Source organism: Limulus polyphemus, unplaced genomic scaffold (genome assembly GCF_000517525.1).
Source record: "Limulus polyphemus unplaced genomic scaffold, Limulus_polyphemus-2.1.2 Scaffold35, whole genome shotgun sequence".
Classification (NCBI taxonomy): domain Eukaryota; kingdom Metazoa; phylum Arthropoda; class Merostomata; order Xiphosura; family Limulidae; genus Limulus; species Limulus polyphemus.
The window spans coordinates 124,934-142,822 of record NW_013665645.1 but is presented as its reverse complement, the minus strand read 5'-3'; the positions used below and the strand labels follow the sequence as shown (position 1 = coordinate 142,822).

The 17,889-nt window shown below is 32.1% G+C and overlaps 1 protein-coding gene across 2 annotated transcripts in view; it reads right to left on the bottom strand.

Moving 5' to 3' along the window:
• LOC106460679 (zwei Ig domain protein zig-8-like) overlaps positions 1 to 15,263 on the bottom strand; it is a 97,308-nt gene extending 82,045 nt beyond the window's left edge. For both annotated transcript variants that reach the window (XM_013920409.2, XM_022387732.1), the window contains exon 1: positions 14,839 to 15,263. In XM_013920409.2, the coding sequence (XP_013775863.2) occupies positions 14,839 to 14,980 (142 nt within the window). In that variant the 5' untranslated portion in view covers positions 14,981 to 15,263. The remainder of the gene's footprint in view (positions 1 to 14,838) is intronic.
• Positions 15,264 to 17,889: the final 2,626 nt, after the last annotated feature.

The following is a 17,889-nucleotide window of genomic DNA, read 5'->3' as shown; positions in this document are numbered from 1 at the left end:
CTTTTTCCTCACTCACTTTGAGTAATACTCCATTCATATATGAGATTCTGAAAAGTAATTTTTTTCCTACACAATTTCGGAACTAGCATTTAATAGTTCTTTTTGATGTTAGACTATGAAAAGTTACATGTTTTTATTCCATATGGGAACTACAAATATATATTTATATTTTTAGGTGTCAAATACTGAAAACACGATTTTCCTTCGGTTGTGTTAATAAGTATAATGTCCCCTGGTGAGTCAACAGTAAGTTTACACACGACACTAAATTCCGGGTTTCGATTCTCCACGGTGAACAGATCACAAATAGGCGATTGTGTAGCTCTGTGCTAAAAACAATCAGACAAACAAATGGGTATAATAAAACTTTCATGCGTTAGTTTCTGACAAGATAATCTTTTTTTTTCCTCCACCTTGAGAATTAGATTAGCATACTAATTTTATAGGATGCTATATTTTGAGAATAACATCTTAATAATAAATAATAAATCTTAGGTGTTTCATTATAACAAGCATAGTGTTTTCTCAATCGCTTTGAAAGATAGCATAGTAATATTTTCATATATTAGATTCTGACAATTTTAGAACTAGTGCAGAATAATTATTCCTTCTAGACTAGATTCTGAAAAGCACATCCTTCTGACCACCATCTGTGGAATCTAATATAATAACCCTCACAAGTATGAAAATTGGAAAAGCATACACTTTCTTATCACCCATTTGGATACTACTACTACTACTACTACTACATATTAACCTAAACTCCAAAAAAATATTATTTTATTCAACCTAATGTATGGGCCACTCGCCTTTGTCGGAGAGTGAGTGTTCCACACACAAAAGAATAATGGAAAGTAGAAGCCCATTTCCAATTAAAAACATAAAAACATGGAACAGTGACACGTGTTGACAGGATAAAACAAATATTCAACAAATATCACCTAAGGTATATTAAATTTCTTAGTGGGTATAGTTTTCTAGAAAAATAGCTGCATCTTTCATTTCTTATATACACACAAGCACACAGTTTTGGTGTTTTGAATCATAATTTAGATTAGTTCTTTGTTTGTTGTTAAGCACAAAACTACACAATGGTATCTAAACTCGTTTTTTAGCGTCATAAGCCTTCAGACTTACCACTGAGTCACCGGAGGGGGGATAACTGATATTAAGTGCTTCTATTTCACAATTCTTAGAATGCTCAGAATCCTATCATCCGTTTTTACTATCCCACTTCCATTTATTGACGTCTTTTTTCAATCAAACAGCATCGTAATGTAAAAACTGCTCTGCATTAAAAGCGAAACAGAAACCGCTCATCTTGTGTTTCCTTTCTCACAATCCCATCTCCATCAAAAAAGAAGCTATCGTCATTAGTCAGATTAACGGAATCAATAACATTCGTATTGATAGAGGAAAAACCAACAGAGGCAGAGGTTTAACAGACCTGAAAAATATCCTTACCTCAATGGTTATCCCAATTATTTTGCTTGTAGTATTTATCAAAGCTGCAACACGTAACTCTAAGTCATTTTTTTAACTGAAATTTGTCCCGGTATTGTTATGATTACCATTTTTAACTTCCATCTACAGTGTTAAGCTAATCAAAGTTATTTGATTATCATTTTGCTGACATATTTATGTGTGTATGATTGGGTGGATGAGGATAAAGAAAGTATTGGATGTATTTCTAGTAATGCTATACCCTTTATTTCTAACTTTTATTGCATAAATATATGTGTGTATATTGTATAAATATGTGCATATTCATTAATTGTTTAATCGGCCATTCTTGTGTTACAACATTAAGTGAAACAATTACTCTGTCACTTTCAATTTTTTACTTTTTGAGTTTACAATTACGCACGCACACACACACACAAACACTCTCTCTACATATATACACATTTATTTGACAAAACATTGAAACAAAAATACTAAACCTACAATAATAAACTAATAGAGCAACATGCTACAAGTTTGAGCTACCTATACTTTGGCCATCATCTAACAGATTGAAAAAAGTGAGGCAAAACGTTTAATACATACATAAAATCATGCGATACATCGTAATTGCTGAAAATATGCCTTAAAATCTTGTAATCTATCGTTATAAGCTACATTTACGTAACAATTCGTTAAAACAACATATGAAGGTACGATAGTTAAAACAACATGTAAAGGTAAGATCCTTAAAACAACATGACAAAAATCGTTAAAACGATATATAAAGGTAGTATAATAAAATAACATATAAAGTAAGATTGGTAAAACAACATATAAAGGTAAGATAGTTAAAACAACATGTAAATTTAATATTGTTAAAACAACATGTAAAGGTAAGATCGTTAAAATAACATGTAAAGCTAATATTGTTAAAACAACATGTAAAGGTAAGATCGTTAAAATAACATGTAAAGCTAATATTGTTAAAACAACATGTAAAGGTAGTAAGATCGTTAAAATAACATGTAAAGCTAATATTGTTAAAACAACACGTAAAGGTAAGATCGTTAAAATAACATGTATAGGTAATTAGATGATTTGGTCTTGTAATTAAATGTATTAACGATTTTATTAATACGTCGTGTGTTATATCCTCTATCTAGTACATGTTTCAGATAAATCGCATTTCTAGAAGGCAACGATATTTGTAGAGATACAAAATACACTATATATAAAAACTGTGTAAAATGCAAATGTTTTTAGAGACGAGATGACAAGAATCTCTTTGTTGGTATATGGTGACTGCAAAACATTTGAAGAACACTGAAGTTTTCAAAAAATAACCTACGTTTCTTGTCACTAGAACATCCAAAACATATAACTAATTACTATTATACTTATCAAGGTAAAATAAATATTTTTTATAAAATTATCTACGTGATTAATATATTTATTTAACATGTTTTCACCATTAAGTTACATCATACAAGAGACTTCGATGTATTTCCACCAAAGCAGAGGCTTAACTTCAATTTTGAAACAAAGTTTTAGAATATCACACACCAGACTTATTCAAACCTCAAATGAAAACAAAACATGTTCAAACATGCTTATTGCATATACATATTCTTTAAAATTATAAACATGTAACAAATAACTTATTCGAATAAAACGACATAAACAATACTCTGAAACTGGCATTTAAAATTATTCTGATGCCAAAGCATTGCAAGAAAATTATTATTTCAAAATTTTGCAGAAGACAAATGTTTTTTGTTAAATTTTAACAACGCATACACACAGAAATTAACACGCATCTATAAAAGTCGTTGTTAGTAGGCCTAACACCGATAGGCTCTTTTCTGGCTTGAAAAATTGCGTTTGCTCGAAACGTCGCCAAGTTAATAAATTATTACCATAGTTTTTAAAGGGGTTTTTTCTCTGAAAGTCTAACTTATTGGATAGTTTTATATGTGGAATTTTGGGTTACTTTTAATTGATACATTAAACCTTTTTTTTCTTCCCCCCGCCTTAGGAATTAATATAATAATAAACAATCTTTCAAGTGTGAGATGTAAACAAGGGAACATTTTTTTTATCACCCACTCTGGGAACTAGTATAATAAAAATATCAAGAGCTAGATTTTGTAAGAAAACCTTTTCCTCCACCGACTTTGGAAACTGGTGTATTATTACTGTCACTGTCGTACGATTTGAAATGTGTTCTCAAAGTTTCATTTTTAATATGGTTTAAGCATCAAGCTATGCAAAAAAAAAATCATATAATAAGAATAAGTTTGAAGTAATTGAATGTCGAGTTTCTAAAAGAATGAAAACATTTTGTCAATATTCACAAAATATGCGACCAAATGTAAAATCATTGTTAGTGCAATATTAAAATTTCGGTTGAACTTTCCCACATTTTATTGTATGTTTTACTTATCCGTTATGTTAATGTTTTATTCAAGTCAAAGCCATGTTTTTGTATCCGTATATATATATATATACATGTAAAATAAACTACTGAAATAGTTTCTTCAATGTATATATATATGCAATCTCTTTACATGTTTTTATATTTCATCAGCCTGTTATAAAATGATAGGGTTGGCTGGCTAACTTGATGGAGTACATAACAATGCATACCTCAAGAGGTGTTCACAGCAATGAAATACTTCTGTAAGTTGGAAATGCAAATAAAAAAAGAAAGGAAAAGCGGAATCCTCAGGTTGTTTCGCGTTTATTTCGATTTTTGCCTCTCATAATGCACTTTTATCATGAAATCACAGGAGAATGTTATATTATTTATATAAAGGTCAAAATTCAGGTAGCGCTCAGGATATCAATATATAGAAAACTACATAATATAGCTATAGTTTAAACTGTTACATCAATGTCTTACAGTGAGATGTTTTTACCTTGTTTATTTCTTGCTTTAGAGCGTGTCTTTATTAAGTAAAAGATAACTAAGATTAGCGCTAAAAACGTATTTTGCGATTTATGTAATCAAAAGTTTCGTACATTAGTGTTTTTTTCAAGAACCTATTTCTTATCAACGTATTGCTCTTCATTGATTTCTTTTTCAATAAACAGTCTTCAGTAATAGGCAGCAGAAAAAGTCAATTCAAACCAGTTCTATATTAAAAACAGTCTATTTTTACGTTATCAATCAGACAATTTATGTTCCAGTTATTCACCTGGAGAAACTTTTAATCTGAAAATGTAGTAATTTCATTAGTCAAATCGATTTGTTCAACGCGAGGTCAAATTACATAGACCATGACACAAACTAAGTGCTTTTATTAGTTGACTTTGCTTACTTATTTATGGCAATTTTGAAAAAATGTTTGACAGCCAACTTGTTTTCATTGTCATAAATGTCTTTTCCTGTACCAGGAAGACTTTTCAAAGAAAGTCAGAGAATGCGATCTATTTCCGTGTTGAGAGGCACTTAAACAAATATTTGGGAACTACACCAACCCCACACATCGGTAGAAGTGCACATAGATACTATATTCACTTTAGATATTATTGTTCTTGCCATAAGAGGAATCATTTTACATACACGAACTGCCCTGTTTTTACTGCTTGTGAAAAATGGATTAATACAAAGGAAATTTTCTTACACTAATATACACAAATCTCTATGACAATCTGTTGCTTCGGAAGTTCATTAGGGAGGGAACATACTATAAGTTCCTTTGGTGATTTGTTGCACAAACAAATGACGAATAACTTTATATTTACCAATCAAGGCAAACTACCCTTTCAAGTGGGGGGGGGGGGCTTACAGGATATACAGAAACAAAATATACTAATAATCTAGTGAACCAATAATTGATTCTTTGTATAAATATAAAGTTTGCTGTTTAGTCTTTTACCGCATGTGAACATTTGGCTTACATTTGAAATCGTTTCTCTTAATTTACTTTTATTTCCAACTGTCCAGTGCATGTTATTTAAAGTATTTATATGCGTGAGAACACTAGTAGTTAAAAATTTTAAGTGAATTCCAAACCTATAGAAGAAGTAGTAACGTAGAAGTTTAGTTACGTGTATTAAAATGTACGAAATGAGAAGTATGGTTTTCTGTTTGTTACACATACAATATATATATATATATATATACATATATGTAATAAAAACAAATATAAACATTGATGAAATTTTAATATTTTAAAAAAAACCGAACCAGGACTTTTAGTTATTTTATATAATCTCTGAGAAAATATATAATAACCTTTATCATTCTTAAATTGCTTATTTAATTCAGATTTTTGCGCGAATCTACGTAGGGGATATTCGCAGTTGGACGTACTTAATTGTGGAAGATAGAGGGAAGGCAACTTGTTAACAGCGTCTAACGCCAACTCCAGGACTACTGTAATTGAATAGTGGTATGTGACTCCAAATACGTAGCGCATTTTTGCAGCAATAGGATGCGATCCATGAATCCTCAAATTCACAGCCTAGACAGACTAACCACAAGGCATCACCTGACATACTAGTATTTGTTATGAATTTTGCACACAGCTACATAAGGGCTATCTGCGCTAGTCGTCCCTACTTTAACAGTGAAAGACTAGAGGGAAGGCAGCTAGTCAACTCTTGGGCTACTCTTTTACCAACGAATCGTAGGATTGACCATCACATTATAACGACCACACGGCTGAAAGGTTTTTTTGGTGGGACGGGAATTCGAACCCGGCCCACTAGTAAGGAATATAAAGGGAAATGTTTGGAATAATTTGTTTGGAAAAATATAAATGAAAATTTGAATGACTAATGCAACACAAGCAATTAAAAAGAAATCCTAAAATGAAAGTAATTTATTATTTTGATATCTGTGGAAGTCGTGTTATAAGTTATTATTGTGATATCTGTAGAAGAAGTGTTATAAGTCATTATTTTGTTATCTGTAGAAGTAGTGTTATAAGTAATTATTGTGATATCTGTAGAAGTCGATTTATAAGTCATTATTGTGATATCAAGACGACTGGGTCAGTAACTTTAAAAATATAACTATAAGTTTTTGTTTTAAAAACATGAGTTATAGTTCCTTAATATTGTAAAGGATGATCGCATTGAATATCGAAATGAACATACGAATGTGTTGTGCTTTGGTTATTACCATAGAAATATATCTAAATCTCATTTCCATTCAGTTTTGGCATTTAATTGTAAAAATATTTCAATATTTTGAATTTCACATATAGACCAAACCTTTATTGAACTCAAATCATTTAAGGTTTGCATTGTTCTTTATGTTTGATACAATTATTGCATGATATGTCAATACACGTATATTACATTATCCCTATTTCATTTCATATTATCACTAATTTCCTATAGGACATAGAAGACAAGACGTGCGAAATTCAAAAAAACAATACAACTTCCAATGACATTGGCTACAATATTCAATATTTTGCAAATTCCTTCGGAGTTTGTTTCAATATGATTCTTGAGTTATTACAACTGAAACATCCATAAGTGAGATAAAGATATTCAGATTAAGATATTCATAGATTCAGATCGATTCAGATTAAGATATTCGTCAGTAAATATATATATATATATATAGAGAGAGAGAGAGAGAAAGCTACAACTCTTAAACTACTATTAGAACCAGTGCGCAGTTGAGGCGATATTTAAAATACTTACCTTTAAGCCCCCCAGTAGCACAGTGGTATGTCTGCGGACTCACAACGCTAGAAACCGGGTTTAGATACCCATGGTGGGCAGAGGAGAGATAGCCCATTGTGTAGCTTTGTACTTAACTTCATACAAACAAACAAACTTACCTTTAGAATTAAAACACTAGGTTAACAATAATAGGTCCGATATCTTTGCTTACTCCAAAACTTCTAATTCAAGATTTTTTTAAATCTACTTATACAAATTCGTAAATATGAAACAGATGACAAAAATGATAAATGTATATTGAAACTATCTCACAATTATATTAATATAACCGATACATTGTCAAGATACTAACTATTGTAGCATTGCACATTTCAACTTGCGGTGCTTAAGTAATATGATACCTGGAACCTTTATATGTAGCAAAAATTGTTCACCTTCTTCTTTATAGATAGTATTAAAACCATGTTCAGCAGTGCTGTCATCTAGCGAGTGGGACCACACGATGTTTGTTTGTTTTGAAATTCGCGCAAAGCTACACGAGGACTATCTGCGCTAGCCGTCCATGTTTTAGCAGTGAAAGACTAGAGGGAAGGCAGCTAGTCATCACCATCAACCGCCAACTCTTGGGCTACTCTTTTACCAACGAATAGTGAGATTGACCGTCACTTTATAACTCCCCGACGGCTGAAAGGGCGAGCGTGCTTTGTGGGACGGGGATTAGAGCCAGCGACCCTCAGATCGCGAGTCAAGCGCTTTAACCACCTGGCCATGCCGGACCCACCACACGATGTTCACCCAACTTTCTGTGTAAACTTGCATTATAATCATAAAAATACTATGCAGTATTGTTAACTGGTGATAGATTTTTATCGTGTCCTTTTATCTTTCCATAGGAACTTATGATTCATCGTTATAAAAACAAACATATCACGTAATGTTGTCATCTGGTGATATAATCTTCTCTCTGAGAGAAGTTGTGAGTCGTCATCACCATAAACATACCATACAACGTAGTATAATCTTATTACGCTCTCTTATCTTCATAAAAATACTATGCAGTATTGTTAACTGGTGATAGATTTTTATCGTGTCCTTTTATCTTTCCATAGGAACTTATGATTCATCGTTATAAAAACAACATATCACGTAATGTTGTCATCTGGTGATATAATCTTCTCTCTGAGGAGAAGTTGTGAGTCGTCATCACCATAAACATACCATACAACGTAGTATAATCTTATTACGCTCTCTTATCTTCATAAAAATACTATGAGTGCTGTTATCCGGCGGTATATCTTAGAGTGTCTCTTCCTCTATAACAAGTTGAAGGACCTCATCATCATCACCATAAGTATACGATAAATGTTGTCATCTGGCGGTATAATCTTATCGTGTTCTCTTCTCTCTCTGTACGAAATTTAGAAACATCATCATCATAAACATATCGTGAGTGCTGTCCATTGGCGCTATAAACTTACCATCCTTTTTTCTCCTCTAACAACAAGTTGAGAAATACCATAATCATTGTAATCGTATCATAAATATTTTCATCTGGCGGTATAATCTTGCAATGCCCTCTTTTCCTATATGGTATGTTGAGGAACATCATCATTATCATAAACCTGCCATGAATGTTGTAATCTGTCGGTATAATTTTGCCATTCTCTCTTCTCCTCTATATCAAATTGAGGATTATGGCCAACATAACCGTACCATGAATGTTCTCATCTGACGAAAAAATCTTATCGTTCTCTCTGCTATCTCTACAAGTTGAGGAGTATTATCCTCATGAATGTCGTCTTGTGCTCACTGCTTCCTCTATGGGAAGTTGAGGATAATCTTATTATTAGGTTGTTACCCATTAATATACGTCATCATTAAACCAGATTTAAATTTACTTTTTAGCTCTCAAGGATTTATATTGTTTTTAAGTACATAAGCTTCTAAATACATTACAAGCCAGAAATGAATTGGTTATGTCCAATAGAACGACTTGAAAATGCGATTTCTTTAGTGACAATTTTAACATAATGAACTTTTCTATGGTCACACTGACTCATATTTAATAGATTCATACAGTTGGTTGTACTTAAATTAATATATTTTCAAAATTCTTCAAACCTACTAAAACGCGTGTAAGTGTACATTTATGCTCACAACTCTCAAACCTAATATTCAGTTCAACAAACCATTTTCTCCTCAGACGAATCAGGAATTTGAACTTAAAACACTTTTTTTAAATGCTGAAGTTCAATTCGTGGTGTGTTACCTACTCCAAATGGCGTAACTAATCGGTTACGTTGGAAAAGCACTTACAAACATGAACCATCGATCGAACTTCTGAATATGTGATCTCTATTAGGTGGTTTTAAATCCCACATGGTGATTGGGAGCTATCAGACTAGTTGGTAAATGTATGTAGGGTAGGTAAATATTCGATTATTCATTCTCAACCCATTTGTTCAGTTGAGTTAATGGAACAAATACCGTTTTTCGTCTTGTTATTAAACTCTTCAACATTGTATTCAGATGGTTTAGACAGATTTGTAAGGTAAAATGAATAGATATATACGATTTTCTCTTGTTTTCTATTTAACGTACGCCTTCAAATCTATGATAAATTGGCACGTACTTGGAGTTGATTATGCTTACGGAACGGATTTGTTCTGTAGCAGTAACATATTCACTGAATAGGTGAACGGCTTAATTTCTTTCAGTTCCGTATATTTGCTTGCAACAGTCACAAGGCAAGTAATACTGTGGAATGCGTGAAAAATATACATATCGTAATATTTTGTTGTAATAGGTTTATATGGGAATAAGTGTAATAATGAAGAGCAAACGTCGTAAAGTGTAAGAGGGAAGAATAACACCATAACTCGTGGATAGCAAAAAAATAAAAAGATGTTTTTTCTCGTTTATTGCAGACCTTGCTAATACGTAGAATTATATAACATATGAAGAGTGATCCGGTAATAGAACTTTTTCAGAACTTTATATCAGTTAATTGGTTTTCATCCTAACTTTCTTATACTTTACTTCAAAGTATTTTATAGATTTCTGAAAAAAACGCTTATTTTGATATCTTATCTTCTTAAAAAACAAAAATACGAAACCTACCATCAACTAGTATGATGACTTTAATTAAAGCAGCGACCTCGCTCATCGAATGACTGTTGCTAACTCTTTTCATTTAAACTCACCCCGCATTGGCACAGCGGTATGTCTGCGGACTTACAACTTCGATACCTGTGGTGGGCATAGCACAGACAGGCTATTGCGTAGCTTTGTGCTTAATTACAAACAAACGAACAAAAATCATTCAAACTCAACAATGTCAGCTAAATACGGAGTTATGTATGGCTAAAGGCCAGTATAGAAAAAAAAAGGAAATAACTGTAACTAACTTTTCTCTTTATTGATTCTTTTAATTTAAATTACACTCTATTGCTCACTGTAATACATTTTATTAGAGCTAACTCAAAATGGCAGACTAAATCTTGATGCAATACTACTTCTTCTTAAAATAAAACATAGCCTACTACAGCAAATTGAAAGAGGGGATAAAATATGAAGTAGGGGTATTTTTGTGTAAATTTAGTAACTTAATTTTCTAGATTTTAATGAAATAAAAATTTAACGAACATACTAAATAAAGCTCATTTTTATACATTTATAACTATTTGAAGAGCACCATCTGTCAATGCACGAAATGTTGTGGAACACTACGTTGTAAATGCAAGAAATACCGGAACATGAGAATGTGAGAATGTCAGAAACATAGGAATGAAGCTGTCTGTCTGAATAAATAAGGTGTGAGAGCTTCAAGTAAATAAATGTATTTTCATATATGTATGAAAAAAGCATCACATACAAAACCTTTTATTTTAATGTATTTTCGTAATACAATGATGTGAGTAAATGACATTGGAAATAACGAAAGGAAGGTAAGACTTCTATTTTTGAAGTCTTCTCTAAAGATGTAAAAGTTTCATAAATCTAATTCACATTAAGTTTTAATTGGTGTGAAAACAATTTTAGCAATATTCGCACAAACTAGATACAGTCAAAAAATAAATATTATTCACGTTAAGTTTTAATTTGTGTAAAACCAATTTTAGCAATATTCGCACAAAATAAATATAGTCAAAATATAAATCTAATTCGCGTTAAGTTTTAAATTGTGTAAAACCAATTTTAGCAACATTTGCACAAAATAGATACAGTCAAAATTTTAGTTTCCTCATTCCTAAGAAACATTATTTGATTTTTTTCAATAGTGTGTACTGGTTGTAGCAGGCAACTTATTTGAAAGAGTTTATGAAAGAAGACATGCCCACGGGTTTCATTTTAAATTTATAAATTAATTCCTTGGAATTACAGAAAAAAAAGACTGTTGTATTTTGATCCTTTCCTGACAAAAGAAAACTGGGTAACCTAAATGTTTGGATCCAAATTAGTTTTAAAATATCCAGTTTTATCCAAAGATTACCATACCCGTCACATTTTCTGATTTCTACACTAAAAAAAAATAAAAAAATATTAGTATGTTCTGAAATGCTTGATTTTGTTAATTTAGGATTTTACCCAAACATTTTAATATTTTGTATGTTCATTTTTATAAAAGTTTTTATACCAGCATTCTTTAGTGTGACCAGTTAAGGATTTTTTCAACAAAGTTGAAATTTGAGATCACTGTGGTGTGGAATTTATAATCTATTAATTAAAAAAATACATATATTTGTGATAATTTTACTTTTTTAATGTTCAAATCCATAAATTTTTCTTTGTTTATTTCAATGAGCAAAATAATTATGAAACATTGTGAAATTTATGTATTACTGGGTACTAGCTGGAGTACCCGTCCGTTGGATTGGTGAAATAAAAATAGGAAATTGTGCTTGTATAGTTTTTCTTAACATAATAAACATTAGAAGTGCAATAAAAATACATAAAGGTGCAGATACTGAAAAGAAAAACATAGTGTTTTCGAAAATTCTATCAATATGAAATTAGATCAACCCCCTCTTGATCTTCCTCATGTCATCCTGTATCAATGTGTGAAGTAGTGCTGATGGTAGATTTTCCGAAATTAGATGGGAGTCCAACCCCTTCCCACCTCATGACCTTCCTCATGTCATCCTGTATCAAGTTTGAAGTTGTGCTGATTTGGTAGTTTTCCGAAATTAGATATTAAAATAGATGGGGGTATCCAACTTCCCCACCTCATGACTTTCCTCATTTCATCCTGTATCACTATGCCAAGTTTGGTGCTGATTGATCAAGAAATGTGGAAACGTATGAAGAACAAACTTATTGACGTTTATTTATATAAATATGCTTCTGATATAACATAAGATATCTAGCTTTTCCATTTAGGAATTCTACAATAGGAATCAATAATTGTCATGTGTTATTGAGTATAGACAGCAATAGCGCCCATTCTACATAGAATATGTAACATTTAGTCCATCTTCGTGTACGAACATTAATCAAACAAACTTCTCTAGTTGTACATGTTATATACTTTGAGACTATTTATAATCTGTCACTGATATTGTACGGTCCCGTGCCTGCACAGCTCAGATAAACGTGAAGAAGATATAAACTCAGGTGAAACGATAAAGGGATCAATTACAGGTTTGAACTAAAAGTGTTTAAAAATGCTAACTAATAACACGTGTACAGTGTCAAGAAAAATTATATTGCTTTCAAGAGTGTAAAAACTTGAATTCTCTTGTAACACTAGGGTTTTCTTCGCAAGGTGAATAATGTTTCAATGTGTTATCTTGGCATTAGAATAAAAAAGTGTGTTTAATGTTGTTTATAGACTAGAGCAACAAACATTACTAAAATTACCCTAATATCAAGTGTTACTGAAGATGATGTGATATTAGAATATGAAGAGTTGCTAAAGTTGCTTTAATAATAGAGTATCAAGTGTAACTAAAGTTGCCTTGATAATTGAGTGTGAACTATTACTAAAGTTGTGGTTACAATAGATTAGCGAGTGTTACTGAAGATGATGTGATATTAGAATATGAAGAGTTGCTAAAGTTGCTTTAATAATAGAGTATCAAGTGTAACTAAAGTTGCCTTGATATTTGAGTGTGAACTATTACTAAAGTTGTGGTTACAATAGATTAGCGAGTGTTACTGACGTTTCCTCATTATTAGTTACTAGTTGGAGTACCCGTCCAAAGGACGGGTGAAACAAGAATTCGTTGGTAACAAAGGTTAGGAAATTGTGCTCTTATTTGTCTTAACATAATAAGCATTAAAACTGCAATAAAAATACATAAAGATACGAATACTGAAAAGAAAGATATACTGTTTTCAAGAATTCTAAAAATATGAAATTAGATGATGAGATCAAAACTTCTGTATGTCATCCTATATCACTGTGTCAAGTTGTGATGATTATTAGTTGTTGTTTTTTTTTCTAAATAAGATATGAAATTAAATTGGAGGTCCAACGACCCTCCGCCTTATGACCTTCCTCATGTCATCCTACATCATTGTGTCAAGTTTGGCGCTGATTGATCAACAAATGTGGAAACGTATAAGGAATAGATGGCTGAAAGAAGCGAACAAACAGGCTCAAACTTAGTTTTATATATTAGATAAATTTCTAAAACTGTTTGTATGTTAAGGTACCTTATCCTTATAGCTTACTTCATACCCTAGACACTATGTGGACTGGGAGTGTTCTTGGTATTCGAGTGCATTGAATTAACTTCGTCTTGAAATGATAGGATTTTATATGAACATAATTATCTTGAAGTTACGTACTCCTATAGTTTTGGTAAAAAATTAGAGAAACAGCATATTAGTAATGTTATCTTGGCATTCGAGTTACCATTGTTATTATAGTAGCTTTAGCACTAATATCATTCATATTAACTGAAATTTTCTTATTCTACTAAAGTGCAATTACAATACTAGAATTGTTTTATTATCGTATAGTGTCATGAATTACTAGATAGAATTCACTTGATGTTACATAGTAACGGTATTACTAGAATTCACTTGATATTATAACCTATATATATATCATTAGAGTATTCTTGGCATTATAACCTATCATATTTTATACTTTCCTTGATATTATAGATCATCATGTACTGCTAAAGTTATAGTAATGTTATAGAGAAAGAAATATGTCTACAACTTTATTTTCATAAAGACAATTTATATTACTAGCTTTCCTATAACATTACAGTGATGCTTATAACTAACTTTTCTGATTCGATAATATATTTTATTTGTTAGACTTGTATTAATATTATAGTGAGTTAATTTACTAGAGATGTTCAGACCATCTGTATTTCAAGAATTTTCTTTCCACAGAGAATCGTATAATATTAACGTTATCGAGATACTAAAGTATGTAAGGTTCGTAGTGTTAGAAAACTGGCTTTATCAGAAAGTTCTTGATAAGAACGAACTTGCATTACTACTAGTTAGGTTGGACGCAGTGTAACGTGTACTGTTCTATTATTTTGATAACCATCTATTACTAATTTGATTTCTTATTAACGTATCTTATGTGACTAGAGCTATCTAGATTTTAAAGTAACTTATTTGCAAATAGTTTTTGTCAGTGAAAAATGTCTAATTTTATTACCGTTGTCTTGATGCTAACTCTATTTGTACTACTAGGTATTCTAGTGGTAATAACATGCTCATTCAACTGACGAACACTGTCTAAATAATCAAAAATGTAAAAAACACAAAATATCATACCTGTATTGTTGTCTGCTTGTCTACAAACAATGTGCCCAAAGACACTACAAACGATCACTAAGTCTAAAATCAAAAACGTGTTGGCACACATGCGTTCACTATCTTGTGGTCTGCAAAGCATCCTCTTAGAAACGTATAACATTTATGTTGGCTGGCATGGCAACGGTCTCGGACCATACCGACCGACCTAGGTCCGTTATGTTAATCAATGGTGAATGTTTTTACCAGAAATTCTAAAACTAGGTATCTTATATAGAACATACAACGTTCTCTTTTCAAGATGATGTGTATGGTTAATAACGTTCTTTTTACTCAGTCTTCCTTATTCCTACAAGTCTAGTGCGGTTTAATGTGCTGGTGTGCTTGACGGTTTGTCTGACTCCGCACACATCCCAAGAAACGTCAGCTGAGCGTCCGAGACTCTTATCGACTCATGCGGCAGATATCACGTGATTTGATGACGTCACTCCGTCAGCTAACTTGTAATACTAGGGGTCAGTATTACATCTCATAAAATAAGTAAACTCTTTTACTTCTGAATAGTAGTAGTAGTAAAGAAGGGTTTTCTATTTTTTTTCTTATTTTTAGTTCTAGTTTCTAGGATTCTGTTAGTTCCTATAGCGACTTTAAGGCAATTTTATTTAAACCTAACTTTATCAAAACCTTCCTCGCAACAGTTGGTTATTTTAATGTAATTAGCTTTGTATAATCTTTACAATTAATCTGGTGTCTTCATTTATTGCTATGTTTGTTTATTTTTTAATGTTCCCAAATCGATTTATTAATCATCTACTATGATTACAAACATTAACAGTAAACTTAATATTTTAGGTTTCCTTGATATCCTTTATCGGGAATTAAAATATGTTTGAATAATTAAGAATCCATAACGTTAGCCTTTAGCAGGATAAGTATAATCCTGTTGCAAACTCAAATCCTTAATAAATTAGGTTTAGCTTTGGTGCAATTAACCGATTTCACATTATGTAAGTATATTTATAGTTGAGAATTATTTAAATATCTACCCCTCCCCCTCAGTGACTTAGCGGCAAGTCTAGAGGATTATAACGTTCAAATCCGGATTTCAAAACGCGTGGTGCACTCATCAGAGATAGCCCATTGTGTAGATTTGTGCTATATAAACATCTGTAATAGTTGAGATACAATACAACAATATTTTTAACATTTACCTATAGCTGTAAGTATTTTTTTTATGTGCAACATATAACTCCACCAACTTTTAAAAGTTACCTACATTTGAGTTTGTACTCCATTAATCATTACAATGAAAACAAAAAATATGTCACATTTATGTTAAAGACATATTGTGTTTATCAACTTGACGACGACAGTTTCGTTTGAAGACATACTGTGTTTATGAACCTGACGACGACAGTTTTGTTTAAAAACACACCGTGTTTATGAACCTGACGACGACAGTTTTGTTTAAAGACATACTGTGTTTATGAACCTGACGACGACAGTTTTGTTTGAAGACATACTGTGTTTATGAACCTGACGACGACAGTTTTGTTTGAAGACATACTGTGTTTATGAACCTGACGATGATTTTAGCATTACACAAGACGTTTTTCGTCTCTAGTGATGAGGAATCTTCACATTCAATGTAGTTCAAAGTCACGTAAAGTAAATTCATCATCATTATTACCTAATGTCAAATATTAACAACAGGCGAGTTCTCTCTTCAGTTCTCTCTCTATATATATAGGAATAATTTGTATAATGATTATACACAAAATGATACGTTTGTCTGAACGAAACATTAATGATATAGTAACATATTAATCAAAGATTTAAAACAAAGAATATCTAGTAGATTCTAGAATCAAGGTGAAACAAACAGATAAATTATAATTATAAGGGTACGAGGATTTTTACACTCAAGTAAGTTTGTTTGGAATTAAGCACAAGGCTACACAATGGGCTATCTGTGATCTGCCCACCACGGGTATCGAAACCCGAGTTCTAGCGTTGTATGTCCGCAGACACACCGTTGTGCCACTGTGGGGGGGGGCACACTCAAGTAGCTGGTCCTCACAGCAAACCTAAAGAACCTGTATATTAGGTGACGAGGATTCGAACCTGTGAGTCACATATTGTGAGCTCAGCGCCCTAACCACCAGGCTACGCCAGGCCGTGAAATCTCAAAAAATGTCGCCAGATCACAAATATTTACTTCAATTATTGAGCAAGCTTCCTTGTAGTATACCTTATAGGTAAAATATAAGTACAGAAGAATCCACAGTCTACCTGAAAAACTAAATTGGAAAATTGTGTTGAATACGCTCCGCACCTTCAGCTGCGAAGGCGTTACAACTATTACAGACGATCTCACTTTGAGACTAGGTAGTGGTTGTTTACTTTCCTTCTGGTCAGAAGCTCTAAATTGTTAGGTCGTCAAGAAATAAATGTCGCTTTTTTTAAATGAAAAATGCCAAACAACTTATATATCAAAACAAAACATTTATTAAATGAAATAGTCTCCACTCTTATCAATGATGCTTTTCCATCTTACAATCAGGTTGTTAATGTTTTGATTAAAGAAATCACTTGGCTTGAAGCAAAAAATATGTCGATGTCTCTTTAATACCTTTCTCATTTGCATACGTTTTCCCATTAAGATGGTGTTGCAGCGAAATAAAAACATAATAATATGATGGTGACATACCTAGAGAATATGGTGGGTGGGGGAGAACTTTCCAACACAACTCCATAATCTAGTGTTGCGTCAAACGTGCCACACGTACACGTGCATTGTCATGGAGAAGAAGAACACCTTTACCTATTGACAAGTGAAGGGCACTTCAGATGAAGAGCTTGATTTAAACGTTCCAGTTGCTGACTATAGATATCTGCATTGACATTTCGCTGTGGATTGAGGAGTTCGAAATGAATTACTCATTTGATGTCCCACCAAATGTAAAGCATCAATTTCTGCGGATGGAGTCCAGGTTTTGGGGTCGGAAATGGTTTTTTTCTAGGACTGAGCCATTGTTCTTGGCGTTTAATATTCGCATAGAGAATCCATTT